At 38.5% G+C, this 19435-nt stretch overlaps 1 protein-coding gene across 2 annotated transcripts in view; it reads right to left on the bottom strand.

Moving 5' to 3' along the window:
• The window catches only part of CTDP1 (CTD phosphatase subunit 1), a 128941-nt gene that overhangs the window by 89834 nt on the left and 19672 nt on the right, over positions 1-19435 (bottom strand). The window contains exons 5-10 of one of the 2 annotated variants that reach the window (XM_063451658.1): positions 14136-14286; positions 9815-9905; positions 9051-9217; positions 7427-8500; positions 5040-5181; positions 1994-2224 (exon numbers count right to left, since the gene is read on the bottom strand). In XM_063451658.1, coding sequence (XP_063307728.1) covers positions 1994-2224; positions 5040-5181; positions 7427-8500; positions 9051-9217; positions 9815-9905; positions 14136-14286 — 1856 coding nt within the window. The remainder of the gene's footprint in view (positions 1-1993; positions 2225-5039; positions 5182-7426; positions 8501-9050; positions 9218-9814; positions 9906-14135; positions 14287-19435) is intronic. The other variant, XM_063451659.1, reaches the window with a different exon arrangement.

Here is a 19435-nt window from a genome sequence, read left to right as displayed (position 1 = left end):
CCTTATACCCCCCTCCCTCCCATAGTGGTCCTTATACCCCCCTCCCTCCCATAGTGGTCCTTATACCCCCCTCCCTCCCATAGTGGTCCTTATACCCCCCTCCCTCCCATAGTGGTCCTTATACCCCCCCTCCCTCCCATAGCGGTCCTTATACCCCTTTTTTTTTAATTATTATTTTTTTTTATTATTATTATTTTATTTCTTATTTTTATTTTTTTTCGTCCCCCCTCCCTGCTTGATATATGGCAGGGAGGGGGGCTCTCCTTCCCTGGTGGTCCAGTGGCAGTTCAGTGGGGGGGAGAGGGGGGCTGGCAGAGCTGTAACTTACCTTTCCTGCAGCTCCTGTCAGCTCTCTCCTCCTCTGCGCCGTCCGTTCTGCTCTTCTGTCAGCTCCCAGTGTAAATCTTACACTGGGAGCTGACCGAGGTGCTGAACGGACGGCGCGGAGGAGGAGAGAGCTGACAGGAGCTGCAGGAAAGGTAAGTTACAGCTCTGCCAGCCCCCCTCTCCCCCAGTCTGTATTATGGCAATGCAAATTGCCATAATACAGACTCTGACTCGAGAATAAGCAGAGTTGGGGTTTTTCAGCCCAAAAAATGGGCTGAAAAACTCGGCTTATACTCTAGTATATACGGTAATATTTTCTTGTTGCATCAGAACTGCTAGGTAAAAACTGATTAACTTAATTAAGAAAAGACTTAAGACATTACTTGCTTATGGGGCAATTACAATCTTAAAATAAGGTTGATCTCAAAACTAACTTACATAGAATGCACATCAAATCATCAATTGAGTTATTGCCATTAATAATGTAACAAAAGACCATATTATAGCATTAAAGTGGATCTCTCAACAGATGTTTCTTTCAAATAATTATACCTTTAGTCAACTTTGAGTCATGGTGTACGATACAGAATATTTACAGAAACCTCAATGTCTCAGCTCAGGATGGTCCTAACTGGCCTTAAAATTTTCATAGCAGAATACTCAGGTCCTCATTTAATTTACAATGAAAAGAGTCTAAGTCTATGAAAGAAGAATGTATAAACATACACACATTATAGACACATACACTGCAATGTGCTATAGACATCAGTTTTGGTTGAAGAAGCTAGAACCATCCTAATCTGAGATGTGCTGTCTCATGACACAAAGATGGCCGCTGTGGTTAAATCAAGTAAACTAAATAAACTCATTGTCTAGCAAAACAGTACAGAGTTAATCATATAAAAACAAACAAACAAAAAAAAGACGCAAAGCTACCTGTGCTGGACCAATTGAGATAAATTAACCCAATAAGGAGCAATAGTGATTTCAGAAATCACAATGTACCAATTTTCCCAGACACTTATGGCATTAAACAGGGAATGCGGTACAAGCACCCTTTATAGAGTAATATGTTATTTAAGTGTATTCATCCCATATGGATGATGTAAGAAGCAATGTGTTTTATTCATTTATTTTAAGAAGTTGTGCTTAAACAAAAAAGTAACATGTAAACTGTAATTTAAATCTTGAATGTGCCAGGTTATACATTTACCTTAAGACAGGCTTCGCCAAACTCCAGCCCTCCAGATGTCGCTGAACTACAACTCCCATGATTCTATGAATGAAGCAGATATGCTAAGAATCATGGGAGTTGTAGTTCAGCAACATCTGGAGGGTCGGAGTTTGGGGAAGCCTGTCGTAAGAGGAAACTGCCTATATTCTGAGTGTTCATTTTTCAGGTTTATAGCTGCAAACCAAGAGTAAATGTATTCATTTGTAGAGTGCACAGACTGTCTACAGTTTTTTACCTGTCTGAGCTTGCCTCCCTCACTCATACTGAATATGATCGGGCAATGTAAGTGTTCAACATATGTTGTAAATAATACTGTGACATATATATGTCAGCCCTAGTAAGAGGAGAACTTGGGAAAGATAACATTCAATTTTAAGGCAGAAACAAAAACAAATTGTACTAAATCAAGTTCCACATTAGTGCTTCATGTACCTGAAGGACGAGTGCTCTCCGTGGACTGGCAAAGTCAGAGGCGGACAGGGCGCTTGAATGTAAAGAGACTGGCTTGTCGACTGTGAACCTTTTCTTATTAGTTTCCCAGTAACTGGGTCATAAAGACGAACCTCAGTACCAGGCTGTGTTTTTGGATGGATAGGTGTAGGGTGAAAAAGTGGGGTTTGAAAGGCAGCCTGTATATCAGGAAATGTGGTGGGACTAATTGTTCTGTCGGAATAATAAGAAGAAAAAAAAAGAAATATCAAAATTAAATCACTGGTTATAGAGGACATTACTTGGAGAGAAAAAAAAAAAAATACTATCTAGAACACACACACACACACACCTCTCTATATGTTGCACTGCCATTTTAAAAATGGTTTAGCAATTAGTAAAATGACTCCCAGTCTACCTGCTGAGAAACTCTTTCGTCTATGAACAAATGCTATAGGCAATTCTGGCACTTATTCTAAACATCTGCTATTTCAGGTTTGTTTTTTCCTCTTAAATAGAACAGCAAACTAACAGGTTAAAATATGAAGGGAGAGATCTATGGGATTTTAATGGTATGCATTTTACTGCTGCAAGAAGCTGAAATTTAAGTAAAAGCAAGCTGATGCAGTGAGAAAGAATAACTGAGCTATATGCTATTAGAACTGTATTCCCATTCTCTGCTCACTTTCAGCAAAGTGCAGCAGAAAAAAATAAATAAACCATCAGTGATAAGAATTTCCAAAGATAACAATGAAAGCCTGGCATCTACTGTGAAATCTAGATTTACTAGGACAACAAAAAGTTTAACACATAAAGGATGCATAATTTTGAACTTATCAAAACTATTTAACTGAATACATTCATTATCGTCATAATTAAATGCTGCTCTTCTTTATGTGTTCATTTAAGCTTTGTTCATTTTTAAAACAAAACCTGGCTACTAACTTTTCTTTTTATCCAACTCCTAGATTCCACACACATTTGTCAAGCCCTGCTTTAACTCTTCACTAAAGTACTTTTCTTAAATTAAAAGGTGCTTAGTGCATCTATGCAACATTGGATGTAATCCTAGCAGAAATGTAGGATCAAGCAAAACTTCAGGTAACTCTCACATTCAAATACATTTTAATTAAAATGATTTAAAAATAAATACATTTTTTGCAGTTTTACAAGAGACCCTATTGTCACCAGAAAAACTTTAAAGTTAATGTAGTTGAACTTAATATTTGCAGAACTCCTGAAAGATTTTTTTTTTTTTTTTTTTTTAATAGCAAGATAATGAATAAGCTGTAATAATCAAGACCTGTCTGAATTAGTATTGTACACATATATATCACCATAATATATTTTACTTAAAGGGACACTCCAGGCACCCAGACCACTTCTGCTCATTGGAGTGGTCTGGGAGCCAACTCCCACTACTCCTAACCCTGCAAGTGTAATTACTGCAGTTTTCTATAAACTGCAATAATTACCTTGCAGGGTTAACTCCACCTCTAGTGGCTGTCTACTAGAGGTCACTTCCTGATTTGTAGCAAGGATTTTCCTTGCTAGAGCGTCGCTGGACGTCCTCACGCTGTGTGAGGACCTCCAGCGTCGCTCAAATCCCCATAGGAAAGCATTGAAATTCGTTTTCAATGCTTTCCTATGGGGAGCGCAAATGCGCATGCGCGGAATTGCCGCGCATGCGCATTAGGTCTCCTCGGCCGGTGGGCGGGATTAGTCTCGCCCACCGGCCGACGGAATCACAGGGAGGAGGAGGCATCGACGAGGGACATCGCCGTTGCCTCAGGTAAGTGACTGAAGGGGTTTTCACCCCTTCAGTAACCGGGGATTGGTGGGTGGGAAGGAGAGGGACCCTCCAGTGCCAAGAAAACGGATTGTTTTCCTGGCACTGGAGTTTCCCTTTAAAGGGACACTAGTCACCCAGATCACTTCAGCTCATTGAAATAATCTGGGTGCAGTGTCCTGGTCCAAATTAGTCCTAAAACAGCAATGATTACTTTACAGTACTAAGACCGCCACTAGAGGCACTTCCTGGATGTGACTCCAGGTTGGCTGAGAACATCCAGCGTCAGTGAAATCCTCTTCAGAAAGCATTGCGCTTCCCCGGATGATGTTGAAGGAGGCGGAATGTTGACACTGCACTGGAATCAGTTAAAGGAACACTATAGCCACCTAAATTACTTTAGCTAAATAAAGCAGTTTTAGTGTATAGATCATTCCCCTGCAATTTCACTGGTCAATTCACTGTCATTTAGGAGTTAAATCACTTTGTTTCTGTTTATGCAGCCCTAGCCACACCTCCCCTGGCTATGATTGACAGAGCTTGCATGAAAAGAAAACTGGTTTCACTTTCAAACAGATGTAATTTACCTTAAATAATTGTATCTCAATCTCTAAATTGAACTTTTATCACATACAGGAGGCTCTTGCAAGCTATTAACATAGCAGGGGATAAGAAAATCTTAATTAAACAGAACTTGCAATAAAGAAAGCCTAAATAGGGCTCTCTTTACAGGAAGTGTTTATGGAAGGCAAGTCACATGCAGGGAGGTGTGACTAGGGTTCATAAACAAAGGGATTTAACTCCTAAATGGCAGAGGATTGAGCAGTGAGGCTGCAGGGGCATGTTCTATACACCAAAACTGCTTCATTAAGCTAAAGTTGTTCAGGTGACTATAGTGTCCCTTTAAGCTAAAGTTGTTCAGGTGACTATAGTGTCCCTTTAAGCTAAAGTTGTTCAGGTGACTATAGTGTCCCTTTAAGCTAAAGTAGTTCAGGTGACTATAGTGTCCCTTTAACTGAATAAAGGGGCTTTTAAGTTGTTACATGCTGGGGAGCACTATATAATGTTGTAGCAATACACATTTGTATACCTAACACTATAGATTCCCTTTAATGAAGCAGTTTTGGTGTGATGTGAATGCTATCAAAAAGGCAAAGTAAAATACGCACTACTTTTACGATCTAGTTCTGCAAAACAACTCACTGCATATACCTAAAGGATTCATTAAAAAAAAATTTTTTTTATTATTATTATTATTACCTTTGCGATTTTAGATAATCATCCTTTAAAGGAAACAGCTGTTCTTCAACTTTTTCCCAACGTTCCAGGCAACTCCATAGCCAGTCCGGATTCACAACATTAAGGTGTTTACAATTCTGAGCTTGCCTGACTTTTTCTGTCCCTTTAAAGGAAAGATAAAAGTAACAATTAAAGTGCCAATAAGTGGTCCCAACAACCCTAATAAACCTAGACTTGAACGCTTAACTCAGTAGCAAAGTAAATGTGAAGCCAAGTGCAACTGCAAATTACGAAACACTGTAAAGCTTTTCATACATCTTCCCTACCAGATGATGCTAAAGTTGGATTCATCACTAGATAACCGTGACATATCCGAGTAAACAGTAAGTGCACTACTTCTCAGATTTCTTCTAACAATTTTTTTGAAGGGGAAATAAAAAAATAAAAAAGAATAATAAAAAAAGACCTATCTGGGAGTGCTCTACAATCTCCTAGGTGCATGAAAGGATTAATAGCTTTATTCAATTTCTTAGTGCGAGAGAAGTTTGTGTGCTTTCATTCTGTTTCAGATAGACACCAGGGAAGCCCTTCAGGTAGCTTTTTTGGAAAAATAATTACATTCTAGTCAACTACAGGATTTTCATTCTCATTATTATTTACTTCTTTCACAACAAGGAAAATAACGGTTTCCACTGGGCATGTGTATTGTAAGCAAGTCTTTTGGGAGCATATGTAATTGCAAAAACATTGCTAGTCCAAAAGTTAATATACAAGGAAAAAATAACTCTTGAAAGGAAACGGATGAATAAATAAGCTTCTAGACCTATGGTTATTATTATTATTTTTTTATTTTTTATTTATTTTTTATTTTTATAAGTTTTATACATGGATGTAAGCTTTCCATTAAAATATATATATATTTTTTTTAATGATAGTGTAATCTTTATTGGGATGCAATATATACAAAGAGACAAACAAACTGGCCAGTGGATCCCACAGTCTACCAGAGTATGCGGTTATTAAACACAATTCCATCCACGCACAGGAAGGCATCCAAATCAAGTGTCATCCGGCAATAAATTTAGATTAGATACAAACCAATCAGCTCTATTCAGTACATGTTGCAAATATATGATTCAATGCAAAGGTAGAATACACTTTGTGTGGAGACAGTTAAGTTTAGGCAAACTTTTCATACTGCAAAATGAAGAACTACATCAGATATCTGCACTCTTATCCAAGTAGGTTTTTTGGGTGGGTATGTTTATAAAACCATAACTCATTATATACTGCTAACTAGTTAGTGTTTTTTTTTTTTTTTTTTTTTTTAAATCACCACGAGCAAAAAAAACAAACAAACAAACAAAAGAAAACAAAACAAAACAAAAAACCAATAGGGGTAGGGGGATTCTATGTCTCCATTCTAATCACACAATTAAAATTAAAAAGGAGAGTGCAAAGAACACCTTATATTCTCCAATTCACGTAGGAAGTCTTGATAATGTGATTATATATGTAGCCTCTAGGTGTCGGCAAAGTTCTCTCTTTAAAGCAAATGACAGTATGAGGATATAAGAAAAGAAGTTTCAACTTAAATCGCATCTGTTCCTTGAAATAGCTCAATTAACATATTCTCATCTCAAATTATAAAATAACTATAAGCTTCCAGGATAGCCTGGCAAAAAACCTCAATAGAGTTAGTACATTTATGATATTGGATGTAAAGTTGTAAAACAATGCAAATACACCAATATCAATCCATATCCTGACTTCTATTAACCGGCCTCCAGTCCCAAAGCATCAAGGGAGTTTTATTTCTACAACATCTGGGGATCTACCTTTTGGGCACCCCTGGTCTAGAACCCTGAAGAGTTTCACCACGATGGCATATTCAGTGAAAAAAATATAGGAGCGATTAGATATATTTAATAGCTTGCTGAAGACATTAGTTACATCCATTATCCAAGAGAAAAGCAGACCACGATTGGCAATTTCAAAAGATCTTCGACTCGGAATGATCTGACAACCTGGCAAACCCCACATAATAGTGGCAACCAATGAGAATGGAGGAAAGCACAGTCATTGTCAAGCAGTGGCCAACAGTTTATCTTCTGCCAAAATATGAACAAACACACCCAGTCTACAATACACCAAAAAGAAAGCCCATTAATCGCAATCATTGTGATGTCTGGCCTCAAAAGTAATTTTGTTCTGACAAACTCTAGATCTACTGAAAGTACATGCACACATTAAAAAAGTCAATGCTAAGGCACAGCATTTAATCTACACGAGTACTTGTTTATCTAAATGTCAAGTAAAATCATTGATGCTGCCAGGTAAGATTGAAAAGGGAAGAAAAATACACGCTCACCGACATAAATACCAGGATGAAAAGATCAAGATCTTACCTGCCCTTGCTGCAATAAGATGGGTCACCCTGTTAGGATCATCAGCATTGAATACAAGGTTTTTGCTGATTTTTGCTCCAAGTGCTCTGGCATGGTAATGTTCTCGTGTTCTTTCAATGGGGAAGTTTGTTGGGTGAAGGCCACTAAATGCAATAATAGTATTTTCTAACACCTTACTCTTGAGGTCAGGTACTATTTTACGAATATCTGGAATCTCTTCAACCTCTTTCTTTAAATACCGATCGTACTTTGCATAGTAATCAGTGTGTACTCGAACAAGTATCTCTTCAAGGTATATTAAATGATCATCTTCATCTGTGTTGTCACTATCATCATCATCATCTTCCATACTTTGATCAAGAGACTCCCCAACAGTAATGCCAGACTGCTCACTGTTTTGTGATTCTGTCTCAATCTCTTTTTTATCTACACAACCATTCCCTAGATCACATAAACTATCCTGTTCTACAGTTTGTACTTCCATTGCGTCTTCCTCTACAGCAAGATCCTCTTTAGTTTCAAATATATCCTGATTGCAATCAACAGAATGGTTTTCTGACAACATTTTATTAGAATCACTATCTGTACAAGATTCTTTCAGCACAGCAGTTGCCTGATCCAACTTTTTCGATTTCCTCCAACTTCTCTTACGTTCATTTTCACTCCCAGAGGATGAAGAAGGAGAGGGTGTTTTCCTCGTTTCAGGCTCACTGTCGCTGTCACTGGACAAATCAAAGTCCAGATCTTTTGCTGCCCCAGTTTTTGGCAGTGGTTTTGCCATTACTGTCCTCTCATCCTGTTCTAAGGGCGGCTGTGCACCCAACGGTGTCACGTCTTTGTTATTTGAAGTAAGAGGCTGTTGGCTACTAGCAAGATCTTGGTCATGTAATCTGTCACTAGTTTGAGTCTCCTTCTTGCAAATATCACTGCCTGCCGTACATCCACCGTTCAGCTCTTTTTTGCATTTTCCAAAACCATTGCTCTGCTCATCGACAGGAACATTCTTTGATTGTGTATTATCCTGTAAAGATCCTTTAGGCTGCTCTGTAACTTCAGCTGCTTTAGAAGAGCTTACTGTGAAGAAATAAAATAGACAAATTTCAGTTTTCCACTCAAACAGGGCTGTCACCTTTATGGAATGTACACAATTAAAAGAAAGAGGTAAATAGTTACAGCTGATTTTTTTCTATTTCAGGTGAATTTTATCTCAAATTTACATTGAAAGATGTAGCACGTTACATCATACAGGGCAAACACTGCAAAGGAAGAAAATAAAATATAGGCTCTCTATGCAGACTCTCCGGTGCAAAAGACAGAGCTTATTACAATGTTCTACATTTAATAGTATTTTCCACCCCTTACATCTTTGATATATTAAGATGACCCTATAGGCACCCAGACCACTTTATCTCAGAGAAGTGGTCTGGATGCAATGTCCCTCTTCTTTTAACACTGCAATGTAAAACATTGTCGATCTGCAGGAATAGTCATATTTAAATTTCAGTGTTTAAATGCCTCTTGTGGCCGTCACTAACAGCCACTAGATGAGCTTCCCCAGAAATAGTGTGAAACTCTGCTATATTAATCAGATTGCCTCATATGTAGAAATAAAATGGCCATTAACCTCTGTTTTTGATCTGTGCTTCCCTTGAACCAGGAGGGGCATTGATGTCGCCAGTGCCTTGGAAGTAGACATATTTCTTGACAGTAATCAAATTAGGTGCAAATTTCCAGACATCTTCTCGGTCATCAATAATGCAAACCATAGAATCCCCGCAAGGGAAAAGGTTCCTGAAAAAGAAAAAAAAATAATAAAAAAATATGCCAGCCAGTCTCATCGTATTTTCATATCCTTATGCAGAAAGTAAAGTTTAAAAAAAAAAAAAAAAAAAAAAACACCAAAGTAAGCTTTTCTATATATAAAATAATGTATAATAGTGCCAGCAGGTGTAACGTAGCACAGCATACTTTATAGTTATTTTCACCATTCTATGTTTCAGTCTACTAATGTCCAAACGATGAGGACTGATTTCAGACCTAACCAGCAGCTGTCTTTTCTCTACTATTATTTCTATAAAAACGACTAAAAAAAAAAAAAAAGACCAGCTAGCTCTGTGCTAGTGTACAAATCTATTGAATTAGAAAGGAGGACTAGGTGCTAAACAGGTAAGTATTTATTGTTACCCCTGCAGTATTCTTCATACAAGTAAAATGTTTTCATAGTAAATACTGAGTGGAAGGAAAATGGGGTAGTTTCTAATTTAAATATTCAAGATATGTATTGATTTACTAGTTGAGTGGTCTTAACTTATGGATTCCATTCTTTGCTATCAGTGTACGAACAAGAGGTAGATGTGTTAATATATACATACACAACATGATACTAACCTAAGATTACCAGTTTTGGAGAACGGATCAATACATTCATCCCGAGACAATATTCGGTGAGAGAAAAGCTTCTTTTCAGGGTCTAAAAAGCCTACAGTGCATGGAAAATGAGAACATAATGATCTTAGCTGCCAATATTTTGCAGGCAAATAACCAAATCATGTACTTTCTGGACAGTTTTACCTTAAACAAGTAGTATCACAACTCAACTCCTCTAGTCCAGGACAAAGGCTTTGCAAACATCATCTACCTAAATTTGTTGTCTATAGACCAACCTGCGTTGACCTATTTCTTCAAAACAGAAGGACAAGCAGTTTTTTTTTTTTTTGTTTTTTTTTACTAAAAGAAGCTGCATCAAAAAAAAATTATAAAAACAGGGCATCACCAGTTAATATACTCTTTGGTTTCTAATACAACCTAGTTAACACATTATGGATTTAGGTGCTATGCATTCCTACTTCATGATTAGAAACATTATGTTAATTTCTAATAGAATAAAAAAAAAAAAAAAAAAAATAGAAGTCAGTGTGTGCATGAAAATGCCTGAAGGGAGCCATTATACTCACCAGAACAACTACATTAAGCTGTAGTTGTTCTGGTGACTATAGTGTACCTTTAACCTTTGCAAAACCATAAACTATAAACGTGCTCCCAACTTGCGCCGTTACAGTTCATAATAAATGCGTCAGCGATGCTCATCTTCCTGTCTGCCCGCACCTCCCATGCCTCACCCTTCTGTCAGTCCCTACATTGGCTTCCTATAAAATATAGAGCTCAATTTACAATTCTGGTTCTTGCTTTCAAATCTCTACATAATGCTGCTCCCACCCATCTATCCTCCCTTATACACAAGTATGTCCCGTCTAGGCCCTTACGATCTGCTGAAGACTTACGTCTATCTTCTGTCCTTACTCCCACCTCTGATGCTCGCCTTCAAGATTTCTCGAGGGCTGCACCGTTCCTGTGGAACTCACTTCCCTCCTCCGTTAGATGCTCTCCCAGTCTCCACTCCTTCAAAAAAATAGTTAAAAACCCACTTCTTCATAAAAGTGTATCAATTAAACTGTTAATAGCTCCTGACTGATTCCTCTTCTGCAACTGTCATTAGTCTAGGACTATCCTTACCTTTTTGTGTCATTTTACCCCACTCCCTCTAGCATGTAAGCTCATTGAGCAGGGCCCTCAACCCCTCTGTTCCTGTGTGTCCAACTTGTCTGGTTATAACTACATGTCTGTTCGTCCACCCATTGTAAAGCGCTGCAGAATTTGGTGGCGCTATATAAATACAATAATAATAATAATAATAATAGCTTGGCATATGATGCAACTCACTTGAAACCCACACACTTGGGCCCACAAACATGGAATGGACATGCCAGTATATACATGCACACATCTGCAGCATTTGGAGTGTTCTCACTAGCATCTCCCCATAATGCACTGTGTGTATACACTTTAGTGCACTAATCATTCCAATATATAAAATCAACAAGGCTTTAAACACAATACATATATAAAATAATCCAAGCCCTACATCAGGGGTACCCAAAAAGTATATCCTTTAAGATTATAGAACTGCAGACTACCTTGAGAATGGCAAAAAATCATGGATTGTTCTAAAAACATCTAAGATATACATTTTACCCATCCATCCTATAAATTACATAACTAGGGGTAGTTCCAGTGCCAAATCTCCCTGTCTCTCTGTGCTTCAATTTTTTCAAAATTATTAGAACGAAAGGCTCTTGTAAAATTCATAAAACTGGATTAAAAAAGGTAAGTTTCTTTTCAAGTCAGTTTTATAAATGGGGAGTCACACAGTCTTTCCTGTTTAGGAACACAGACTTTGAGGTTAAATTGTTTGAGAACGGTTTAACACCTTGAGATAAGCCAGTGCCAGGAATCTCCTGGAACCACAATTACTTAATTCCAATGAAGTTATTATGGTGCCCAAAGTGGCCCTTAAAGTAAACCCATCTTCATTAAAGTATCTTTCTTCCAATGTGTAGATTTCCCCCCCCCCCCCTTAATTATAGAGTGCTTTGCTTCATAAAGTTTGACAATTCGTAACTACTATAACAAAGGAATCCTGTAAACAGAATTCAAATTGCCCAACACTGCCCTCTTGTGTTTGAAAATCTCTATAAAAGTGTTGACTAGTGGAAGTTAAGCACCAGTGTATGAACAGCTCCTGCTTTCAGCATGTCTAAATCACAAGGCCAAGATGTACAATGTATCTTTCTCTAAATATTTAATCTTATTTTCCCTTTGTAAACCAGGTGTTTTTCAGAACTGCTGCCAAACTGTAGTTTGTAATTGGCTATAAATAACATTTACATTTTTTAAGGGACACAAGAGTCACCAGAACTAGCTTAATTCATAGAAAAGGCAGTGTTTACATTGGTACCTAGTAACACTCTAGTGGCAGTAACTCAGAATGCCACTAGAGGTGCTTCCTATCTCAGTGTTGCAGTGTGCAGTACTGGCGTTCAGAGTCTTCATGAACGTTCCCCATAGGGATGCATTGATACATTGCATCTCTATGAGGAGATGCTGATTGGCGCAGGGCAATGTTGCACATGCACATTAGCCTCCCAATGCTTTCCTTTAAGAAAACATTGGATTGGCTGAGATCACCAAAACTGACGAATACAGCTATGGAGGCAGGAACAGAGTATTGATGTTGAAAAAAAAAAAAAAAAAAAGTGAGTTTATCACCTTTTCAGTGTAATCTAAGGTGGGCCACGCCAACACTATAGTGTCCGGAATACATGCTTTTATCCCTGACACTATAGAATTCCTATAAAGCTAAAAATCCACACCCATTAAGGTTCCAAAAAAACTCTTGTCCCTAATTCGCCGCCCCCCTCCACCCATAATTTTTTCGGACCACCTGATCTCATTCCCAGTCAGCATTGTCTTGTCTTCTACAGTGATTATATGCAACGCCCTGATTCATCTTCCCTGATAGTGTGCACTTGCGATCTCACCCACAATGCAGTCCATATTTGTAATGCGCTGGTGTATACTTGAGGACATCGTGTGAGTATGTGTCCAGAGATTTGATGTGACAGGCTTGACTTAGAAACGTTTGACTGAAGCTTCATCCTTTGCCATCTTGACAATGGAGTATATTCGAAGCATGGGCTTGTCACCAGTGGAGTACCTCACGGCTCTGTATTTGGACCCATTCTCTTTAATATTTTTTTTATTAGTGATATTGCAGAAGGTCTTGATGGTAAGATATGCCTTTTTGCTGAGGATACCAAGATAAGTAACAGGGTTGATGTTCCAGGAGGGATAAGCCAAATGGCAAATGATTTAGGTAAACTAGAAAAATGGTCAGAGTTGTGGCAACTGACATTTAATGTGGATAAGTGCAAGATCATGCATCTTGGATGTAAAAACCCATGCGCAGAGTACAGAATATTTGATAGAGTCCTAACCTCAACATCTGAGGAAAGGGAATTCGGTGCGATTATTTCTGATGACTTAAAGGTAGGCAGACAGTGTAATAGAGCAGCAGGAAATACTACCAGAATGCTTGGTTGTATAGAGAGAGGTATTAGCAGTAGCTAATGCCATTGTACAGAACACTGGTGAGACCTCACTTGGAGTATTGTACGCAGTACTGGAGACTGTATCTCCATAAGGATATTGATACTTTACAGAGAGTTCAGAGAAAGGCTACTAAACTAGTTCACGGATTACAGGATAAAACTTACAAGGAAAGGTTAAAGGATCTTAACAGGTATAGCTTGGAGGAAAGACGAGACAGGGAGATATGATAAAAACATTTAAATACACAAAGGGAATCAACACAGTAAAGGAGGAGACTATATTTAAAAGAAGAAAAGCCACCACAACAAGAGGACAGTCTTAAATTAGAGGGGCAAAGGTTTAAAAACAATATCAGGAAGTATTACTTTACTGAGAGGGTAGTGGATGCATGGAATAATAGCCTTCCAGCTGAAGTGATCGAGGTTAACACAGTAAAGGAGTTTAATCATGCGTGGGATGGCATAAGGCTATCCCAACTATAAGAGAAGGCCAGGTACTAATGAAAGTATTTAGAAATTTGGGCAGACTAGATGGGCAGAATGGTTCTTATCTGCCGTCACATTCTATGTTTCTATGTAATTACACTTTCCATATGAATAAAAAGGCACTACTTACACCAGCATGCCATGATGGGCTATAGCAACTACACTGCCCAGCAAAAAAAAAAAAGCCACAGTATGGCTACTCTTAGGAGCTTAGTTAATTAGTAGTGTTGGTTCCATACAAAGAATAAAAATACACATACTCTAGCATGACTTACCAGCAATCGTATGTGCATACAGCCTGCTGCCAAAGGTGAAAACATGCAGTTCATAAAGCTTAGCAATCTTCTCTAAAAAATCTTTACAGTGAGGTCGAAGACGTGTGTGCAACATTGGCTCTCCTCTGCCTAACTGGAAATGAAAGATGCCCTGCAAACAAAAATGAGAAGACCAGAAAATCAGCCACTGTATCAAGCAGTAAAAGTATGTACATATATACATATACATCGGCAATCTTTGGTTGTTAGAACTCTAACACACCCTCAAAGTCTAAATGAAAACTGCCTTTTATTTATTTTTTTAAATTCCTTTGTGTAAAAACAACTGCATACTTGATAAAACAGCAGAAATGTAACAAAGGCAATAATTTCAAAATTGCATCCTTTTGTTTTAAAGCAAATCTGTAATGAAAATGTTAACTTACCGAATACATTGAATACGCCATATATTACAAAGATGTAAAACAAATTTTACTTACCGTAATTTTTTTTCCACTTGGTATTGGCAGTAGTACCATAGGGATGTTTTTTCTCCCTAGGGACTAGTAACCTTAACATTTGTATTTAAGGCTTCCTGCTCCTAATACCTTAAATACATTGCAACAACAGAGCACTGCAGTAGTAACAAGAAATAACCAGGAGACACCAGTCAACTGCAAAAAATATATATTAATAGGGAGGGAGACATGTACTGCCGCCAATATGAAGGAAAAAAAAATTTACGATAAGTTAAAGGTCTTGTTTTCCCAAACGTATAGCGGCAGTACCACAGGAATTTAGCAAGATCTAAACAGTGGATTGTGTCATGACTGTCTGCAGCACCTTACGCCCAGAAGATGCTTGTGCTGAGAATTTGATCAAATGTCTGGTATGTGATACATCTGTTTACCTTTTTTTTTTTTTTAAATCCTCAACTGGACGAAAGGGACCATTTGGTTTTTCTACGAGGAATAAACTAGAGTGGGCACCTCAGAGTTCTTCTTTGACTGGCACCTTTTCTATAAATACTTTCTTTAGGAGCTTGAAGGTTTTTAAAAGTAGGGCTTGTTCATTTAATAAAATTTGTCTTTTTTTAATATTTATTCTTTTTATTTATATTTCGTATTGATTTGCAGTATTATCTGTCACATAAGAATATTTAAGTATCAGTAGATAAAAAAATAAAAAAAAATACAAATTTGGACAGTCCATAATACAGTACATTATTATCACAATACACATTTAAAGAACTGGGCATCATAACATATGCATTTTACATTTCCCCCCCCCCCCACGCCCACCCCTGCAACAAGAAAAAATAATTATTTATACAAACTATCAACTCTTAGTTATTGGTGATGGGCAAATATAGTCACTCCATTTATTAAATTGTAGGGAATTTGGAAGTCCAGGGAGACCATAATTCAGTCAAATTCCTAATATGAGGATTAAAGATGGAGTTAATTTCCATCCTGTGTTGAAACCCTATTTGTTCCAATATCCTGTGCCAGGCCGGAGGTGTACAGGATTTTCATGACCTAGCAATATTGATTTTAATTGCAAATAAAATATGGGTCAGAAGATATACTTGATTTTTTTTTTTTGCATAGGAAAATCGATATTAAACAAGAACAATTGGGGAGTAATTTCTATATTATCCTCAAATATAAGATGTAATAGGTCCGACATTTGTACTTTAATAATGTTAAGCTACGGACAAGCCCACCAAATGTGATACATAGTACCTTCTTCCTTCAAATGAATTGGTGACAACCTGTGGAGTCTAACCGGAACGAGGTACCATCTATACAATAGTTTAAAATGGGTTTCAACCAAAGATACATTATGAATATACTTCTTTACCAACGAAGTGGCTTTAGTCCACTTTGTTAGTGAGAAGGAACTTCTGATGTCCATCTCCCACTTGTTAAGCGATGACGCATAAGGAACTTGTTCTACAGAGTCAATTAATTTATTAAATCTAGAAATTCCACCCCTCTTTCAGCTAATCGCCAATAGGGGGGTAATATGATTAACTTTAATTATCGACTTAGATAGTAAAAAATTCTTAATTCTGAGATATTGAAACAAATCTCTAGATGGAAGATTTAACTTTGATTGTAAAAAAACAAATGTGGCCGGTTTACTACCCTCGCATATATCTGCGATCTTTAGTATTCCCAAATGTAACCAAGAGTGAATAGTTAGATCTATCATAGCATATTAAAGTACCTCTATTGGAGTGTCGTAAAGTATTTTACCTTCCAGATTTTATTTCTTGTTTAAAAATTTTGTTGTGGCTAGCATATCACTTAAAATTTTATCTACCATAAAATAGATAATTTGAGCCTAGGACTACATTCCTGTTCAAGTTTAAACCATGAATAGGGGGGACACTGGACCGGATTCAGCCATAACAGAAGGTGAGTTGCTTTACATGTATCGTGAACCTTAACAACATCAGGAAAAGCTATACCGCCCTTCGAATAGCTTCTTCGCAAAATATCAAAACGCTATCCTCGGTGGTTTATCCAGCCAAATATAGCTAGAAAACACACTTTGGAAGCGTTTAAGGGTCTCAATCCCTATTCTATATGGAATTGCCCTGAAGAGATAAAAGTTTCGTCAATAAGAATGCTTTGGTAATATTCATTCTTCCCATCCAGGAAGATTCCAACTTCTTCCATTTTGCAACCCGAGATCGTAGATCATTAATTAAATAAAAATTCTTTGTATCACATTATCAATATCAAAAGATATTTTAACCCCCAAATAATCAATTGTATCGCTTACCCATACCAGGTTGTAATGAGAAGGCAGAAGATCTTTCTGGGTCTTAGTCAGAAGGAATGATAGAGTTTGAGACTTTTTCAAATTTACCTTATAATTAGAAAATTTGCTATAGATAGAAATAACATCCATTAAAGCTGGTATTGACACCAAGGTAAGAAGGACATCGTCTGCAAAGATATCTTAACATTACCTTCCTGTAGCTGTACCCCCTTTATATTACTATTTTGTCTAATCAGGGTAGCTAGTGGTTCAATTGTAAGGACATATAGGAGGCGGGCCAAAGGGCACCCCTGCCTAGTGCCGTTTTTTATTTAGAAAATATCCGAATCAAAGTAAGGGTTACTAATTTTCGCTGAGGAGTTCTTATATAATAGCATAGTTTTATTCCTATAATGTCCCTCTAGGCCGAACTGGCCCATGACAGAGTCAAGGAAATTCCAACTGACCCTGTCAAAGGCCTTCTAGGCATTGAGGGTAATAATGACTGCTCCCAGTTGATTCTCCTTCAGTCTATGTATTAGGTTAATTATCCTCCGAGTATTGTCAGTGGTACTTCTTCCCTTCACAAAACCAGACTGGTCCACCTCAATTAAGTCTTCTATGACTCATTTGAGACGGTTAGAAAGGATACTAGAGGGGGGCAGAGCCTAACTGCCAAGCCAGCCGGACGCTTCTTACCCGAGCTCCTGGGAAAAACTACCCAAACCATCGAAAAACTACGAATTAGATATATAAAAAAAAAAAAAGGAAAAAAAAAAAAAAAAGATTGTACTACTCACAACGCTCGTATGAACCCTCACACTTATTAAGCCACCGGAGTTTGACCGGCGTCTGGCGGTTCTGGACCGCGGGAAGATGGAGGCCTACTACACGAGGGAGAGGGGGAGGCGGACGATCCCTCTACCCTCGAGCTCCCATGTCCTCGCAGGGCCCAGCCCACTCCCCCCCTCCCCCCCTCCCGGTGAGGGAAATCCCGGCACCTACCAGCCTGCTGTGGGGTCTGGGGGCAAGCCTGCTCAACCACGAGAAGAGACAGATAGCCCCTGGCAAATGGCGGTACAGACCTCCCCTGAGAAAGGAAGACAGCTGACCTCGAGCTCAGAATAGACGAAATCTTCGCAAAATTTTGGCGCAAGCTAGAGAGCAGAATGCACCCATCTGCTTCTCAAATGCCCAGCAGCCATCCACCCAAAAAGCTGCTTCAACAAGGGAGAAGAAATCTAAAAGTCACAACAGCAAACCGGGCCTTAAAATGGCGGCGGACCAAGCGACGTACCCAACCCCTGCACAAGAAGCCAAACATCCACATGACACATCGCCAGGGACACAGGGCACAACTGAAGAGCACGACCACATAAATGTACCTGACGGCTCCGGAATCCAGAGTACCACAATGCCCCACTCCACTCCAGCTCCGGACACTGCATGCAAGCCAGCCACCTCTATTAACATACGGGCAAGGAAGCCTTTACGGCCCGGCCACACTACAGAGATGTGGGGTACCCCTGACAGGCATTGGATGAGCGAGCTACCCAGAACAGAGTACACAGCCCTGGCATAGACGCATTGCAGGGACCCACATGCAGCAGACGCCAGAGAGAGGTTCCACCGCACATACCACAGAACTGTATTATGTTTATGTCTATGACTAAGTTTAAGTTCACGATTTCTCACTCTGTGATATAACGAACCATGTGCATCTTAGCCCCCCTACCCCCCCCCCAGTTTGGAATGACTAGCAACTACTGAGGGGCATAATGCCCTCATTTTAAGCAGATCTAACCAGTGCTTCTCTTTCAAAATATATTCGACCTAAAGTACTTGCTTGTTTACTAATGTATGCACTCGCGGTGGAGGCAACTCTAGTACTATGCTCTATGTTGTAAAAAAAAAAAAAAAAAAAAGTGCGAATCACCACTATACTTCCTATCATTACAAATGTTTAAACTTGATCACCATCCATTTATATACGGTCCCTGATGAAGTTCTTCGCAGAACGAAACACGCAGGACCATACCGTTTTTTCTTTTAACTATACTTTATATTGATGGTGATTATTCACCTTTTATCAATAAAAGCACTTTTTTTCTACCATTACCCGTTTGGAGTCCTGAGCATCATTAAGGAATCTTACAAAGAGCCAAGGGACTACTAGCCCCCCACTTCAATCAGGGGAGGCACCCTATGAGCGATATATTCTACACAATTATGTGAGTGCATTTGTATTCAGCGCATAAAAGTGTGTTAATTGTACTTCACTATTTTGTATATTTTTATGTTCCTTTTAGACTCATTTTCAGCCGTATCCCAAAGCTTTGTGTTGTTTCTGGTTACCTAGATATGATCCCTGCGCCTGTAGCTTCATCACAGTTTATGTTGCTTGTCACGTTAATCTTACCAGAACCGAGGAGGGACAACTCTAGGTGTCAGGTTCAATTTCTGAGCAGCCATGCTTACCTGGCTGCTTGGACTTTGAAGCTCTGGAATAATTCAATATAACTAGTTTAAACTGCTGCGAAATTTCACTA

This window comes from Pelobates fuscus, chromosome 4, assembly GCF_036172605.1.
Source record: "Pelobates fuscus isolate aPelFus1 chromosome 4, aPelFus1.pri, whole genome shotgun sequence".
Taxonomy (NCBI): Eukaryota; Metazoa; Chordata; class Amphibia; order Anura; family Pelobatidae; genus Pelobates; species Pelobates fuscus.
The sequence above is the reverse complement of the archived record's forward strand: the minus strand, read 5'-3'. Positions and strand labels throughout refer to the sequence as shown.